The sequence below is a fragment of the Dasypus novemcinctus genome, chromosome 8, assembly GCF_030445035.2.
Source record: "Dasypus novemcinctus isolate mDasNov1 chromosome 8, mDasNov1.1.hap2, whole genome shotgun sequence".
Taxonomy (NCBI): Eukaryota; Metazoa; Chordata; class Mammalia; order Cingulata; family Dasypodidae; genus Dasypus; species Dasypus novemcinctus.
Window position 1 is genome coordinate 1,651,450 of NC_080680.1, and position 17,005 is coordinate 1,668,454.

The 17,005-nt window shown below is 39.5% G+C and overlaps 1 protein-coding gene across 1 annotated transcript in view; it reads right to left on the reverse strand.

Annotated features, from left to right (window-relative positions):
* Positions 1–17,005, reverse strand: part of LOC101419803 (contactin-associated protein-like 3) — a 124,826-nt gene that overhangs the window by 46,972 nt on the left and 60,849 nt on the right. Inside the window, 9 exon segments of the mRNA XM_071216561.1 lie at positions 9,581–9,668; positions 10,941–11,074; positions 12,360–12,412; positions 12,414–12,570; positions 13,089–13,145; positions 13,148–13,210; positions 13,213–13,323; positions 15,577–15,795; positions 16,519–16,689. Coding sequence (XP_071072662.1) covers positions 9,581–9,668; positions 10,941–11,074; positions 12,360–12,412; positions 12,414–12,570; positions 13,089–13,145; positions 13,148–13,210; positions 13,213–13,323; positions 15,577–15,795; positions 16,519–16,689 — 1,053 coding nt within the window.

Sequence of the window (17,005 nt, forward strand, 5' to 3'; positions counted from 1 at the left end):
CAGCAGAACTGAAAACAAGGACACAAACCGATATATGCACACCAATGTTCATAGCATTGTTCACTATCGCCAAAAGTTGGAATCAACCCAAATGCCCATCAACAGATGAGTGGATCTAAAAAATGTGGTATATACATACAATGGAATACTACTTGGCTGTAAGAACAAATACACTACAAACACACGTGATAACATGGGTGAATCTTGAGAACCTTATGTTGAGTGAAGCAACCCAGGCTTTGAAGGACAAATACTACATGACCTCAATGATATGAAATAAGCAAGCTGCCTCAGAGAGCTAGAGACTGGAAAATAGGCTTACAGGAAATCGGGGGGTAGAGGAAGGATGTAAGCTGACATCTACATGGGTGAAGCCTATGATAAGCTGGCAGTAAGTATGTGCACAAGGAAGAGATCAAATGGGGGCATAGGGTTACCTTTGGGTGGGTCTTTGCGGGTTTGAGGGGGGCTAGGGATGGGCAGATGGGTAATATTACCCAAGATATTGGGGGGAGGGAGGGGCAACATACAAACATAGGAGCTTGTCAGGTGTTGGTTGAAAGTAAAATGCTGAGAAAACCGTATCAAAATATAATTAGGACAGTTACCTGTTTAAGATACTCAAAGGGGATAATCTGATGCAGGACAGACTCCTAGGTAATATCTGAATGCTCATTTTGCCAGAGTGGGTTATACCATTGGGTAGAGACCCATATAATAAGAGTGAAGGTAGACCCACATCCTGGGGAGGACTAATGCCATCAAATAGAGTGAACTGTATCTCTCAAGAGAAAGGGTGGCTCCCAGGGCATTAGGGCAGTTGAGCAAGTCAAGCCCTCAACTCTGTTGCAAGTATCTCTGAACATGGCTCCTCAAGAAAAGAAGATTGACTGTCACTGTGGGCCCCAAGGGGAGGGGGAAATAGATATTGAATAGATGGAACCAAAGTAAATGTGAGGTCAAAAGAAGTGTTTCACAAGAGTACACAAGGATGGATATAAAACATGTAATATTACACCAAAAACATATAGGGGATGACAGACTAATAATGTAAACCATTATGTAAAACATAGGATAACTAAAAAATTTAGAAAACTGTATAGCCTAAAGTATAAACCACAATGTAAACACAAATGTTACCTTGTTTGAAAGCTATTGTCTCAATATCAGTACACCAGTTTCAGTAAATACAATATGAATAAGTTAAAAGATTATCGCTGTGGAAGGGAAAAGGTTTTATAATGGATATGTGGGAGTACTGTATATTGTATATATGAATTACTCTGATCTAAGGCTCTTGTGAAGAGAAGCTCAATAATTAGAAAAAAAGAAAAGAAAAAGATAGGATGTAGAATTTTTCCAAATCAATATGTATTCTATATCTAACCTTTAAACTCATCGCTATATTCCATTTTACTTGTAAGGGAACCTGACATTATATTGGGCTTCACTTTTCAGGAAGTTTTGGATCACAGAGTGGTTCAACAATGGCAGCGGAGGAATACTGGTATAGGATGTTATTAAAAGGCAAAATATGGTTGACAGGGAGTTATACAGGGCATGTGTCCAGGGTGCATGGAAATGTTTGGATATACTCATAGTGGAAACAATTAAAAACAACAGCTGGGGGGTCCTGGGTTCCTGGCCAGGGGCGGGGCTCTGTCGTGGTCCCTAGGGGAGCAGCGGCAGTCCCCCAGGTACAACAGTAAAAACCAGGAAGGAATGAAGGTCCAACAGTGAGCCCCTGATACTAATGACTATGCTTGTGAGCCTATACACCTGAAATAAGAACAAGGCCTAGAGCAGCACTGTGCCTAAGAGTTCCCTCCTGACAGCCTCCATTTTACTCAAATGTGGCCAGTCTTGAAGTCAAACTCAGCATGTAAATGCAATGCCTTCCCCCCAGTGTGGGACATGACTCCCGGGGATGAGCCTCCCTGGCACCGAGGGATCACTACCAAGTACCAGCTGATGATGTAACTAGAAAATGACCTTGAATTAAAGGTTCAATGCGGACCAGCAGAATATCCCTGTCTACATATAATAACAGGAGTTTAAAATGCTGTTTGACCTAAAGTAAGGGGGAAATGGAAAGGACAAATGAGTTCATATTGGCTATGAGTCTCTAAAAAAGAGTCTGGAGGTTGTCAGAAGGATTGCCCTTATGCACACCTGAGCAGAGTTTCAGAGACAGATAAAGTAGATACAATCCCAGGTATTGGTCCTTTTGAGAGCTAAAGAGACCCACAGGTTCTATTGGTCATGGCAGATGGGGTTCACTGCCATGTCAGTTGGCCCTTCTTTGGAACTGGTGTTTCTGCGTGATGGAACTGGACTCAGATGGGATCTCTTTTCACAAGGCTTTAACGGTACTTTACTGGAATTGTAGTTGGTGCTGGGGTTTAAGATATATCTAGGGGATTTGAATCTCTGAACTGACAATATGATAGCCAGGTCCTGAGCCTCAACAGACTTCAGCTCCTACACTCTGATTTATTGGACTTACCCCACTCAGCTAACATGGAGCTGAAGAATGTCAACCACCACATCATGGAGCCTAGAGTGCCTACAACTGAAAACAGGATGATTGCATCCAGGATCCACATGGAATCTAAGCCCCCTCTTGACATAGATGTCGAATGGACACAACCAATCTAAGGTCCACAGGAAGGAGGAATACAGTAAGGATTAGAGTGGACTTAATGATATCCTATTCATGAACTATTGTGGTTAATAATCGAGAAAATGTGGCATTGGTGTGGAAGAAGTGGCCATGATGGCTGCTGGGTGCGGGGAATGGGAGGAAGAGATGAGATGTGGAGGCATTTTTGGGACTTGGAGTTGTCCTGGGTGGTGCTCCAGGGACAATTGCTGGACATTGTATGTCCTCCCATGGCCCAATGAATGGAATGTGGGAGAGTGTGGGCTATGGTGTGGACCACAGGCCATGGGGTGCAGCGATGCCCAAAGATGTACTCACCAGATGCAATGAATGTGTCATGATGATGGGGGAGAGTGTTACTGCGGGGGGGAGTGGTGGGGTGGGGGCAGTGGGGGTGAATTGTGACCTCATATTTTTTGAATGTAATATTTTTTAAAAAATGAATAAATTGAGTAGAATTTGGAAAAAAATCAAAATAAAAACTAAAAAAAAAAAAAAAGAATTGTGGCTGAGGGTACAAATGCAAGATAGTCCCTCTGTGAGGTACAGCAGATGTACATCACTATTGCAGGGTGATGGGAATATGGACAAACATGGCAAAACCCTAATTGGTGTGACCTATAGACTGTGGTTAACAGCAATATTATATTCTGGCACCAATGCCAAAGCTGTACTGTGTTGATAATGGAGGTGTATGGAAAAAGTGTGCCAAATGTACACCATGGACCATTGCTGGTGGGTATGGTCTGATGATATTGCCTCATAATCTGTCACAAATGTTCCACCACAGTGTGGTATGTTGGTGAAGGGGAGTGGTATGGGAAATCTACACATCTGTATGATGGTTTTACAAGTTTACAACCTCTGTAACAAAAATATATTTAAAAAAAAAAATGTGAGTTGGGGGGAAAATACACCAAATGGAAGATAAGGATTATAGTTGGTCATAATATTTTGATGACATTCTTGCATAGTTTGTAACAAATGTTTCACAACAATGCAAAGTGTTGGTGGAGGGGTGATGTATGAATCCCCTGTATGATATTATGCATGTTTATTTTATAAGTTCACAGTCTTTACTATACACTTACTGTTTATGCATGTTCCTGTATGAATGATATACTTCAATACAAATATATTTTAAAAATCAATTAGTGTAAGTGTGAAGGTTTATTTCTGGATTTTCATTTCTATTCCATTGATCTATATATCTATCCTTTTGCCAGTACTACATAGTCATGTTTACCGTAGCTATTTGTAAAATTTGAAATTGGGAAATGTAAGTTTTCAAATTTTGTTTTTCTTTTTCAAGATTGTTTTGATAACTCTGGTACTTTGAATTTTAATATGAATTTTAGGATAACGCGGCAATTTTTACAAAAGCAAAAAATCAAAGGTAACTTGGAATTTCATAGAAACTGTACTGAATCTGCAGATCAAGTTGGGAAGTACTGCCACTGTTAGCAATATTAAGTCTTCCAATCCATCAGCACTGGATGTCTTCCCATATTATGTGGGTTGTCAACAGTTCCTTTCAACAATCTTTTATAGTTTTCAGTGAACAAGCTTGTGCTTCTTTTTTTAAAACTATTTTATTCTTGTAAAGCTACTGTAAATGGGTCCGTTTCCTTAACTTCAATTTTTAATTTTCCTTTACTAGTATATAGAAATACAATTGCTCTTTGGTGTATTAATTTTGTATTCTGCAAACTTTCTGAATTAATTTACTAGCTGTAATTATTTTTGATTACTTACAAAATGACAATCTAAAAATAGAAATGATTTTAATTCTTCTTTTCTGATCTGGATGCTGTTTTTTTTTCTTGCTAAATAACCCTGGCTAGAACTTGAATTGCAACCATAATACAAGTGGCAAGAGTGAATAACCTTGCCCTATTCCTGGTATTGGGGGAAAGCTTTCTGTCTAAGTATACTAGATTGGTATACTAGCTGTAGATACCCTTTATCAGTTTGAGGATGATCTCTTCTATTCCTTGTTTGCTGAATGCTTTTATCTTGGAAGGTTCTAGATTTGTCAAATGGTTTTTCTCTGTCTATTGTAATGAGCATGAGCTTTTCTTCCATTATTCTATTAATATGGTTATTACATGGACTGATTTTTGTTTGTTGAATCCACCCTGAATTCCAGAGATAACTCTTAGTTGGTCACATTGCATAACCTTTTTTACATGTTGCTGGATTTGGTTCACTCTGATTATGTTGAAGGTTTTTGCATCCATATTCATACTTCTGAAATTTTATAACATCCTTGTATCTTTCTGCTGTGTACCCTTCCTTCAAAATGAGATAATTTCTTAGGTAGATCATAACAATGCCACATGAGTCAATACAGTTTTTAATATTAAAACTCTATGTTGCCTGTGACATTTCCATACATATCTCAGAAAAAAACTTCCTCAGATAATTAATTACCCAAGATGTTTTACGTTTTCACACAGGGAGCTCCATTTGAACATCCAGTCCTTCAGTGTATTTCCCCTTCCACACACAGAAAGCTGGCCTCCTAAGGTTAACATGCAGAATGGGATTGATAGGAACTCTTTGCAAACCATTGGAGTTTCCCCCCAGGAGAAGATGGAGAGACACATCTGTAGTCTTTAAAGTAGATTTCTGTTTGGTTTTGGTATTTTCATAGTTAATTGTTTAACACACATATGCAAAATTCAACCAAGTACAATTATATTAATGTAAAAGTATTTGGAGGAAAAAAATTAACAAAAATGCTAGGTAACGTACCGGATTATTGTATTATTATTTTAAAGCCCTCATCCTCTGGGCCTATAGGCTTGATCAGAGTCAAGGTCAAAGAGAAAATTGGATATCTTAAGGTTTACATTTAATATAAGATTATGGTATCTTATAGTAACTGGGCAAACTTACCCTGAGTGGTCATCATTAGTAAGATTAATGAGAAATAATATGAACCATAGCATGTTAATTAGACAGTGATCTGGCACGTTTTGTCCAAAGCACGTTTTGGTAAATAATAATAACAATGTAGACTAGACATGAATACTATGTACTGTCTATATTCCCTACTACATTATGAACACTGTGAGGGCAGATATAGTATGTGTCTGGCTGCTATTTAAATGCTGCTAGATATTAAACTGTCGAAACATGAGCCCATATTAGGGTCCCCCCCAAATTTCTGAATGGATAACTTAATGGCTAATGAGAAATACATGCAACTCTCCTTGGAAAATCAGTAGCTCTTTTCTTAGCCAACTTGGTCTATTTTACTACATGTAAAGAAGCTAGTTTAATACTCTCCAAATCGAACACAAAATTGTCATCTTCTTGTACCTACTAATTGATCTCAAAGTAGCAGCAGATTGAGAAGAGAAGCAATCCTAAAATAGAGTTATCTAAAACATGAAAAGTTTTATTAGTCTTTGATCAAGAAGCATACCTCCAGGTACAGATGAAATGCATATTTATAATTCTCTTAGACTCAGTTGCTTCTGGTTATAAACCTCACTGTTGAAATCAACTTTAATTTTTATAGTCTGAGAGGCATGCTTTTGAATATATTATTTTTATTAAAAATATTAACATCTTCGATTCCATGCTAATACGCTCTATTTCTATATTATAGCAAATACTTCTCTTCTATTGTCTTTTTTAAAAAGATACATAGATAAAACAAAATGATACATTAAAAATATTAGAGGTAATATCCTCTATTAAATTGTGGGAAAATTTAAAAATTATATAATAAATTTATTAGTTTACTCTTTGATTAATATGATTTCTTTCCTGAAGAGCAGGTCATTTTCTTAATCAATTTCCATAATCTATGGCATATTTCTTTACTTACATTAAATATGATGCTGAATTGTGTCTTTTAAAATGTTCCTGTGTCAGTATCACACTTACTGACTGCAGCTCTTACCTTCTGTTATGGACATTTATGAACATACCTCATCTTTCTTGGAGACCCTGGAGGCACAGAGGGGAAGAAGTTCTGGGTGTGTCTATGCTGTTCTGTTTTTAACAGTATCACACCTGTGGTGGCTCTAAAGGAGGGACTGGCAAAATGGGGCAGATATGAACTGTCTCTCCATTCACAGGCTGCTTCTGCTTTACCAAAGGATAGCTCTGAGGGCTTGGAAAGCACAGAGATGATGAACAAAGACGTGGGGGTTTGAAGCTCTGTTCCCCAGAAAAACACGTTCATGAACGATCTATTCCTGAGGGGGTGAACCCATTGCAAGTAGGACCTTCTGATGAGGCCACTTCAGTTAAGGGGGCCCACCTCAGTGAGGACGGGTCCTAATCCTTATACTGGGGACCTTTATAAGAAAATGACATTCAGACACCACACCACAAGGAGAGAAAGGAAGCCACAGACAGAGCAGCCAGAAGCTGAACACCAGTCACGGGACAGAGGCAGCCAGGGCCAGGGGCCACGGGCAGCCAAGCCCGGGAAGCTAGTCTCTGTGAGAAAGAAGCACATTGATTCCGCCTTGAGGTGAACTTCCATTAGCCTCGAAACTGTGAGCTAATATATTCCTGTTGTTTAAGCCAACCCACTGCATTGCATTCACTCGGCAATGAGGAATCCAAAACTAAAGGGTAGCCACTATTAGCTGGGGGCAGAGAATAGAACGATAGAGAGTAGAATAAGGAATGAAGTTCTCTCTTCTTGGATGATCAAAAGTATACATATACACATACATATACACACATATATAAAACCTGATGGGCTGACTGCAAAGGACTGCATTCCATCTGACTCATCTCTAACACTAAACAATGCTGAAATTTTAGGAATCTTACAACCTTCTCTACCTAAATGTACATGGTTAGTTTCATAGCTGAAATTTGTATGTGTGTGGTGGGGGATTTAGTTCATGTCATTAGTTTTCCAATTCTTTGTGATTGCCTACTATGCCAGTGCTTTAAATAGAATAAAAATCTATTGATATCATGAAAATATGCATGTCCATAAAGGTCTAGGAAACACATCTGAAGCCACAAAAACACACAGCTGTTTCATTAGAGATTAGGATACTAACCTTTATCATGGACTGCAGTGTCTATAAACACCTCCCAACCCTGAACATAAAACACCTTTTGATCAAGTTCACTTGTTTTCATTGGCTCAGTCATTTGCAGCACGCGCATGGACAGATACTAGGACAAATGATCACATGACAGAACCTACAGCATGAACTGTCTCTCTCTCTCATCAATAGACCATTAGGGTCCAGGTATCAACTTTTAAGGCATGATTATAAAGCAGAATCACCTCTTCAAGCCACATTTGCCATATATTTGTTCTTAAAGCAAAGAATCCAACTACTTTGTTCAAACAGCTTAACTGACATCATTAATAACAACAAATGACAAATCTGGAACTTTTGAGCGGCACCAGCTAAAACACATTCATTTGTACCTTTTACAAGATGACCCTGATAGAGCAATTGATTCACAACATATCCTCTGCTTGAAGAATAAGAAGTCATGATGCTGTTGCTCATCATACTATTTGTAAACCATGTAAATTTCAATAGTCACGGTGCATCTCAGCATACTTTGAACATCCATGCGTGTGTGTTCTCTAACATTCTCAGGCTTCCTATTGGAGTAGAATGAACGGCATCAATCCAGACGTGTGCCTAGACTTAATCCCCATTCCTGTAGTCCTGTGGGCGTAAACCCTTGGTAAATGGGATCCCTTGAAGATGTTAATTTGGGTTGGTGTGAGATCCAGCTGAATGAGGCTGGGATTTAATCTGGATGACAGAATTATTTATAAGCAGAAGAAATTGAGACACAGGAGAAAGCTGTGGGGGGAGCCAGATGCTAGAAGTCAACAGAACCAGGAGAAAGAAGAGGATTCGGCTATGTTCCTCAAGGCAGGGACACTAGCCAAGGAAGGCAGCAATCCCCAGCAGCCAGCTCCGGAATGGTTCAGACTCTAGGGAGAAAACACCACTTTGCCGACGCCTTAGTTTTGGGCTTCTCTTAGCTACAAATTTGAGCCAATAAATTCCTGTTGTTTAAGCCAACTTCTTGGGTGGTATTTGTGAAGACAGCTCAGGAAAATGAAAATACTGGTTATATATATAAGAGGTAGAAGAAATGAGCAAAGAACCAATATGCAAATACCTGAAGAGGTAATAAAGATTCCATCATTTATTTAAGACAAAATGACCTAGATGAGTGCCAAATGCCAGGAAGCATAATCACAATACAAGAGCATTTCACCCCAAATAGCATTTAAATGTCACAGAGATTTATAGTGCATATATGACCAAAAGCAAAGAAGTATCTTTCAAAATGTGTCCCCTATTTCAATATAATTCTTGGTGATAAGGGAAGAAATACAGGCGTATAGATTTTGGTGCCAAAAGAGTAGAGAATGCGTTTACATGGTGAGTTTATAAAAAATAACTACCTGCCAAAAAGAACATCCATGGCTATTCAGGGCCTGTTTTCAAAAGAGAAGTGTGGAGCAATGGACTCACCCCACAAAAACACAGAGGCAAAGCAGCACCCAGGCAAGGGGTCCTGTTTGCTAAAAGAAGATAGTCTTTCCCTTCTTCTCTCTAATCTAATTTTGTCATTAAATGGTTTCTGCATTCACCTCCCAATTCATATATAATTTATGACTTTATAGCTGCTTTGATTTTATCTTTCCTGAATTGTTAGAAAAGTACCAAGTTTCATTATCCCTGATTGCAAAGTGAGAGGGTAAGTGTGGAAATGTTTTTCAAGGAAAGCCTTTGTCCATGACTGTAGGTGCATGCAGTAGTGTGGTACCTTGATGGCCACTCCCTGTGACATTATGAATAAGGCAAGGAGCTTCCTACAGCCCGATGAAGGGTTCTTGTATTCACAGCTTAGCACTACTAACCCGTGTCAAGGGGACGCACTTCTTCCATTTACCTAAAATCGTTCCCAACACGAGGGACTTGATGGCATTGAATTCTGTACCTGACGACAAGGTGACCTGTCTCCTTGGACTCTGGTTAACCTATTGAATGTTCCATGAAAAGCAAACATAAAAATGTCAAACTTTTGATGATAAGAGGATGGGAATCAAAGGGAGACCAAGAAAAATGATAAAATAAACCTTATATTACCACAATCACAAAGGTTAAAGAAACCAGCTTGAAACAAAAAATGACTTAAGAAAGGGGGAAACTGTTTATAAAACATTTCTCTAATATCCCAAATTCTACTCCACCCCACTCTCTAACCCCATTTCCTCTATTTTTCTTAGTGCTGTAAGTATCTATAATGGGTACAATCCTCAGATAATAAAGCCATTTTAAACCTTAAAGCTTTTATGTATTTCAAAAGAAAACTTGAAAAAGAAAATTTGTAGCAGAAAGCAGAAAAGTATTTTATACAGACCAATACGCAAATATGATTCTTCAAAACCCAGTGACAATGTATAACTTAATTACTCTGCTGTTTTGTTTAAATATATTCCCATTTTAAGCAAGATCTTGATTTTTTTCTTGTGTTTAAATGGCTGTAGCATTTTTTCTTTTCTTTATTTAATGGGAATAGATTCCCACTGGAATATCAATGAATACACTACACCAATAGCTACCATAATAAACCAGACAACATTTCCTTACCAAGTAAAGTAAAACCTTGGCATTTTAAGTGGGCAAAGATTAATAACAACTTATAGAAGCCTGTTGCTAAACAAATGAGCAAAGCAAAGAAAAAATAAAAAAACAAAAACAAAAAAAACTTGATGACATTTTAAGTCCTATCAAGACTTATGAGGAAATGGACTTGGCCCAGTGGTTAGGGCGTCCGTCTACCACATGGGAGGTCCGCGGTTCAAACCCCGGGACTCCTCGACCCGTGTGGAGCTGGCCCATGCGCAGTGCTGATGCACGCAAGGAGTGCCGCCCCACGCAGGAGTGCCGCGCCACACAGGGGTGTCCCCCGCGTAGAGGAGCCCCACGCGCAAGGAGTGCACCCTTAAGGAGAGCCGCCCAGCGTGAAAGAAAGTGCAGCCTGCCCAGGAATGGCGCCGCCCACACTTCCCGTGCTATGAGCGGACAAAGAAAAAAGATGCAGCAAAAAGACACAGAAAACAGACAACCGGGGGAGGGGGGAAATTAAATAAATAAATAAATATTCTTTAAAAAAAAAGACTTATGAAAGACACGGCTGAATTTGTATCTCTTTTATTAAGACTTATGATCAGATTTTTGCTTTAGGTCATACATTCTGAGAGTCACAATTTTAATTACCGCTGCTGCTGTTTAATTTCCTACATTACCTCTAAAAAGACCGCTGCTTCCTCTCGGTTAATCTTGACATGGTGAAGCTGCCCATCAGCCATGTTTTTAAAATCAAAGTTAAAAACATCAGGCTGTTGATGTCTGTCTAGCTTATACCTGATCTGCAAACTTCCTAAAGAAGAAAAAAAGAATGACAATTTTAAGTAAAATAGAATTTTATAAAAACTGTTAATGTAGGTTCTGAAGCACATTTTATTTTTATTTATTTGATACAATCTGACTCTATTGGTCATTTACTTGGGTGCATGCAATATTCACTTTTCTGGATTAATGGTCACTCACTTATAAGCTGTTCTGGTGGAATTCTGAGTCCAGTTAAACAAGTTGAAAAGTCAAGACCAAACGGCTTATAATAATCATTCTCTTTCCCAAGGTATTCCCTTTCCCTTAAATAAAGGAAAATGTCTAAATAAAGCATACAAAATTAAGCATATTAAGCATATGAGCTAGGCTCTAAGTTAATTATTAATGTGATATCTGTATCATTAAACGATAAAACCTCAGGCAAAACTGCATTACATTCCCTTTCTATAAGCATCATTTCTTTTAATGTGACTTACACTAATGCATTTTTGTATTGCTGACATTTACATAATTAAATAATTTGCTTTCTTTTTTTTTTGCAAATTTTTTTCTTTAGTTTCTGCCATAATCAAGAAAAAGGGAAAAGAAAGAAACAAGTGGATTGCTATAAAATCTAAATCTGCAATCCATATACTCTTCTCCTACCCCACAACTTTTCTTGCCTGAAATAGAACCATTAGCCAGAGATTGTGGAAAACTTTCTAAAAGTTAAATCTTTTCCCTCTCTTGCCATGAAGCAAGGTTAAAATTTAGTTTTATTCACTAATTGTAAGCACCTTGGAAAGCTAAAGTGGCCATTGGTTGGGGATTCACACTTCAATTTTTTTCTTCATGGGGATGTGATATGACTTTTTAACTCCTGATGGGTAAAGAACAATCCTATTTATTGGATGCATATGGAAATTGTCTTTTCTGTAGTTTAACTGCACTAATATCACCTTTGTACTTCTTTACTTTGCTTAGAAGGAGGAAATATTTTCCACCTATAAAACAAGATATCTTATTTCAAAATGAGCTGCAAACTGATTTTCATTAATCATGAAGTAAAGGCCTCAGAGCAATAACAAGAAGTATTTCACATCCAATATGTAAAATGATTGTACTTGGGTAAAAGGGATCTCAAGTTAACCCTTGAATTGTTCATTTGCAATAAACGGTTTGGTTATAATGAAAAATAAACTAACGCCAATAAAATTGAGTTGGATGGCATGCAGTTGTGTTTCCTTACCTGTAACATGAGCACGGAAAGGGCGCACACCTTTAGGGTCCCTGGTTCTGATTCAATTGGCCGTTCTCACGTTAGAGACACTTACCATTCTGAGCAAGGATGACTGAAAGGTACTCCTCAGAGAAGGAGTTCACGAAGAGTTGTTCGGAAGCTCAGTGTAATCACTTCTCTGTCCAGTGTCACATCCTCGTGAAATAAAGGCACCAAGGAGCTGGAGTTCTTACTTGAGGTGTCATTGGAATGTTCTTGGAAATTGTAGATCACAGAGGAACCACTTGTAAAATATGCAGAAATCTCTGGAATGAGGCACATCTTTGTTCTGTTAGCAACAGGAAAGTGCAAGGGCCTTGCTTTATGTGTATCTAATGACTGTCTCTCTCCCTTAAATACTCCCAGGGGGAAAATAATAATGACATGCTTTACTGTTTTTCTTTTAATTTTAAGATTGAAAAAAAAGAGTGATTAAAATGATAACTAACCCCCATTGCCTATAGGCCAAGACGGAATAACACTCAGAGATTTCGGTATTGCCTACTTTACATAAAATTAAATCTCCAGTGTAAATGTATAAGTTAAAGGTTATTGCACTGCACTGATGATCTTTTGAGAAATCCAGAGGACTGGTACCAGATTAACAGAAGTGCCCATGGGCTTTTCCAGATGGAATCATATGTCCTCCTAAATTAAGTAGAGGAGCTATTCGCAACAACTCTGTTTCAAATAAGCACACAGAACCGCCGTATCCTTTCCTTATAACGTCAGAAGCGTTGCTCCCCTCAGGTCTCCACCTCCCCTGGCCCTTGCTCTGCCTGACCTTTGGAGCAGAACGGCCCAGCGAAGGCAGAGGCGCCGCAGTCACGCGACCCCCGGGCCTCTCCCCACATCTCCCCCCGTTGCGGCACAAGTGTCCGTAGCTGCTGCAGCGCCCCGGGCACCCGGCTCCACGCCCGGCGTCTTCGTGGCTCTTTCTTCCAGGTCCAGCGTCACCCCGTTCAGCTGCAGGGAGCGAGGGCACCCCAGGAAGCCTCTCGGGCGCGTGGCCGTGCCCCCTGCAAGGGAACGGGCCCGGGAGACGCGGTGCTTGGCGTCTCCTGCCGGATTTCACATCTGCTCAAAACTGAGGCCTTCTATAATGTCAAAAAAGTCCAACTCGCATGACCAAATATAATTTGGGAACATAAATTGTGATCAGATGTAAAACACTGGTGGCAATAAATGTTTTAGGCTGGACTCGGTCAATGTTTATTCTAAAACTACTTCAAGTTTTTAGAAAATGTTTGTGCTTGCTCTTTGATAAAGAACAAAATCAAGACCGCTGATCTTTTTCTAAAGTTTACATTTACCGACAATGGAGTGCATTAAAGAGGTTACATAAAATAATTCAAAGTTTCTCCAATATAAGAACACATAAGTGGATACATTTCTCACTTTGAAGCGTCCTCAATAATAAAGTTGTGAAAAGGAACTGAGGAGGAAGCAAAGAAAAAGAAGGCCAAAGGGGTGAAACCAAAATGTACGATCTTATCCAAGGTCTGCCTCTCTGAGGATGCAGTGTTATAACCTCCACTAAATAATACCTCCCTCCTTCTCATTTGCATCACGCCTAATGTGAGCCTCAGGCAATATGGGAGCACAGGAATCACCTAAAGAGCTTGTTAAAACTCACAGATTCCTGGACCCTTTCCTAGGAATTCTGATTGAATGCTCCTGGGGAAAATTCTTCGAATCTTTCAACTAGTTTCATAGTTTTAGACATGTTATCCTAGTGTGAATGCTATTCTAGATGGATACTCATGCTATCTTTGTTCCTAGATTTCCATTAATTAAAGCTCATGATTATAAATCAGAAAATAAAACTGCTTAATTTGACCCATTAGTGCATTCTTAGTGTCAGGTGGTTTGGTGATTTGAAACGAATCCTCATCTCACTGAGAACATCCTGTGTTTGAAGCGGAGTTTCATGGCGCTATGAGTTGTGTGTACACACACACACACACACACACTTGAATTCACGGTACTATGAGTTGTGTGTACACACATACATACTTGAATTCACTGGATAGCCCTATAGATGTTCTCCAGCAAGGCAGGCTGTATGAAAATTTGTGACTTATATGTTTCTAACCAGACTGTGTTCTTCCTTACTTTAAAATGCCTGAGAAACAACAAGTGAGAACTACTTTCTTAATCTGCTTAGTTTTCAAATTAGAATAGAGTTGTTTGAAAAGCAATTTGTAGCAAAACATATTTTTCCCCTTTGGGAAAAGCAAACAATAAACAAGTGAAGTAAAGGGAAGGTCTCCATCCCCCAGAGCTGTAAGCTTTAAATGGATGGAGTATGAGAATAAAGGAGCAAGATCCAGTTAAAACACAGAGTGTGGCTGAGCACACCAGAAGGGAAGGCAGGGAGAGGGGAAGTAGGGGCAGGGCGGTGAGAGCCACTCCGTGGATACATACACTGTGCTGATTCTTTGGCTCTCCTCTCACATGGGCTACGTTTGTGGAAAGACTAATGGGTGTATGCACCAATGAAAAGGTGGGTCCTCTATGCACCGACCAGCAAAATTGGATAAAATGAGTAATTATTTTATAAATGGTGTTGCTAAGAAGTAGCTGGAACAGGGAAGCAGATGTGGCTCAACTAACAGAGAGCACACCCACCATACAGGAGGTCCAGGGTTCAATGCCCAGGGCCTCCTGGCCCATGTGGTGACTTGGCCCATGTGCAAAGAGTGATGTGCCACACAGGGGTGCCCCCTGTGTAGGGGAGCCCTATGTGTAGGGAGAACGCCCCAGGGAAAGCCACCATGCGCAAAAAATGCAGCCTGCCCAGGAGTGGTGCCGCACACACACGGAGAACTGATGCAGCAAGATGATGCAACGAAAAGAGACACAGATTCCTGATGCCACGACAAGAATACAAATGGACACAGAAGAACACACAATGAATGGACACAGAGAGCAGACAATGGGGGAGCAAGGAAAGGAGAGAAATAAATTTAAAAAAAAAAAGAAGTAGCTGAAACACACATAATTGTCTGTAACATCTGAGCACAAGCTTGGGAATCAACCAAACACGGGTTTGGTTTCTCCTCTAGTTGGGTTTCAGGATCAAGTCCCTAGATTTGTCTGAGCCGCCATCATCTCATCTGTCAACTGGGACAATAACACCTATGGAAGGAGCTCTTGAATACTCAATATGAAGCTTTTAGAGAATACAGCTAATAGTAGTAGTAGCCATTGTCATTGCTACTTCCACAGCTGTGGCTTCTCCGGCCCGTCTCTGCCCTCACAGCACTCACCAACGAAGAGCTGGCTGTTGAGCTGCAAGCGGACGTGCCCGTCAGAGGGGGCAGGCTGTGTCCTCTGGGGGAGCTGATCCACCTGCAGCGAGGCTTCTTTCACGTTCCTCTCTGCCCTCACGTGGTGCCAGCGATTGTCGTTAAATGGAGTGGGCGACTGCACGGTGACCTCACAGGGCCCGTTCCCCACATCGAAGGAGAAGGTCACTTCCGCAGGAGGTGGAAATAGTAGAGGTGACTGGTGCTCAGTTAGTTCATGGGGGAGAGAAGTTCGAGTAGACTTAAGAACAGCATTTTTGAGTAGTCATGAGAAAAGCACCATGGATGCGCCTTAGGAAAGGAAACTGAAACTGGTGCAGAAAAACATTCATCTGAGTTGGGGTTAGAGGGGGAAATAAACTTATATCCTGGAGGGGAAAAAAAGTAATTTTAACATATTCATCCTTAAGAATTTATTATTCATCTTTCTAAGCCCTAAGTAGTAGGGATATATACTTACAGACAGAAAAATAACATCCTACCTGGCCTTATATGTATAATCATTTTTATTTAAAAGGTGGTTTAAAGCATCATATAATTTAAAAAGAACTACATGAAATTCTGAAAGTAAGAAACTAAGGTTTGGGTGAATGAATAAACAATCTGAGTAGGTAATTCAGTCAAATAATTTCATAATATGGTGACCCATTAGCTGTATGACCTTGCGTGCGTGCAGTTAGAATTAAAGTGGCACAATAATTATAACAGATTATCATGTATGTGATGAATCATAATTTTTCTCTGTATTAAAATTGTTATTTAAAGTCATAGAATTTAATGTTTAATAAAGTAATGCAACTGATAAAAGAAGCAGCCAATGTATCAGGAATTCCATCAGCTTAAGGGTGTATTGCCAGTTACTGTCCTGAGTGCCAGGTGGCTTTTACACAGAGGATGACTCACCACGCAGCTCGAGCCTGACAAAGTCTGTGATCCCCAGATTCTCCACAAACACCCCAGAGGAAGCTGTGGTCTTAAAAAAGAAAGCCACGTCGGCACTCAGCTCGCCCCGGAACGCAGGGAAGTGAAGGTATGATGTCTCAGTATTGAAGGAAGCGGAATTCCAAAATGAGTCTGTTTACCAAAAAAAAAAAAAGAAATACGGTGAAAACCACAACAAAATGAGACAAATACCATTCTATCTTATAATTCTAGTATTTTTACCCTTAAATGCATTAATCATCTATATAAACCTTCATTTTGAGCTTGTTCTGAACATGTAACCAACCTGACATGAATGTCTAAATAATGATTATTCTGATGATTTTAAGTTTCTAGATGATTAAGATTATTTAGGACTCCAACTAACTAGAGATGACTGCTAAGGAAATGGCTTATGATTTTTTTAAAAAACTTTGTTCAAATCATTTTAATTTTTAAATTTTCATGG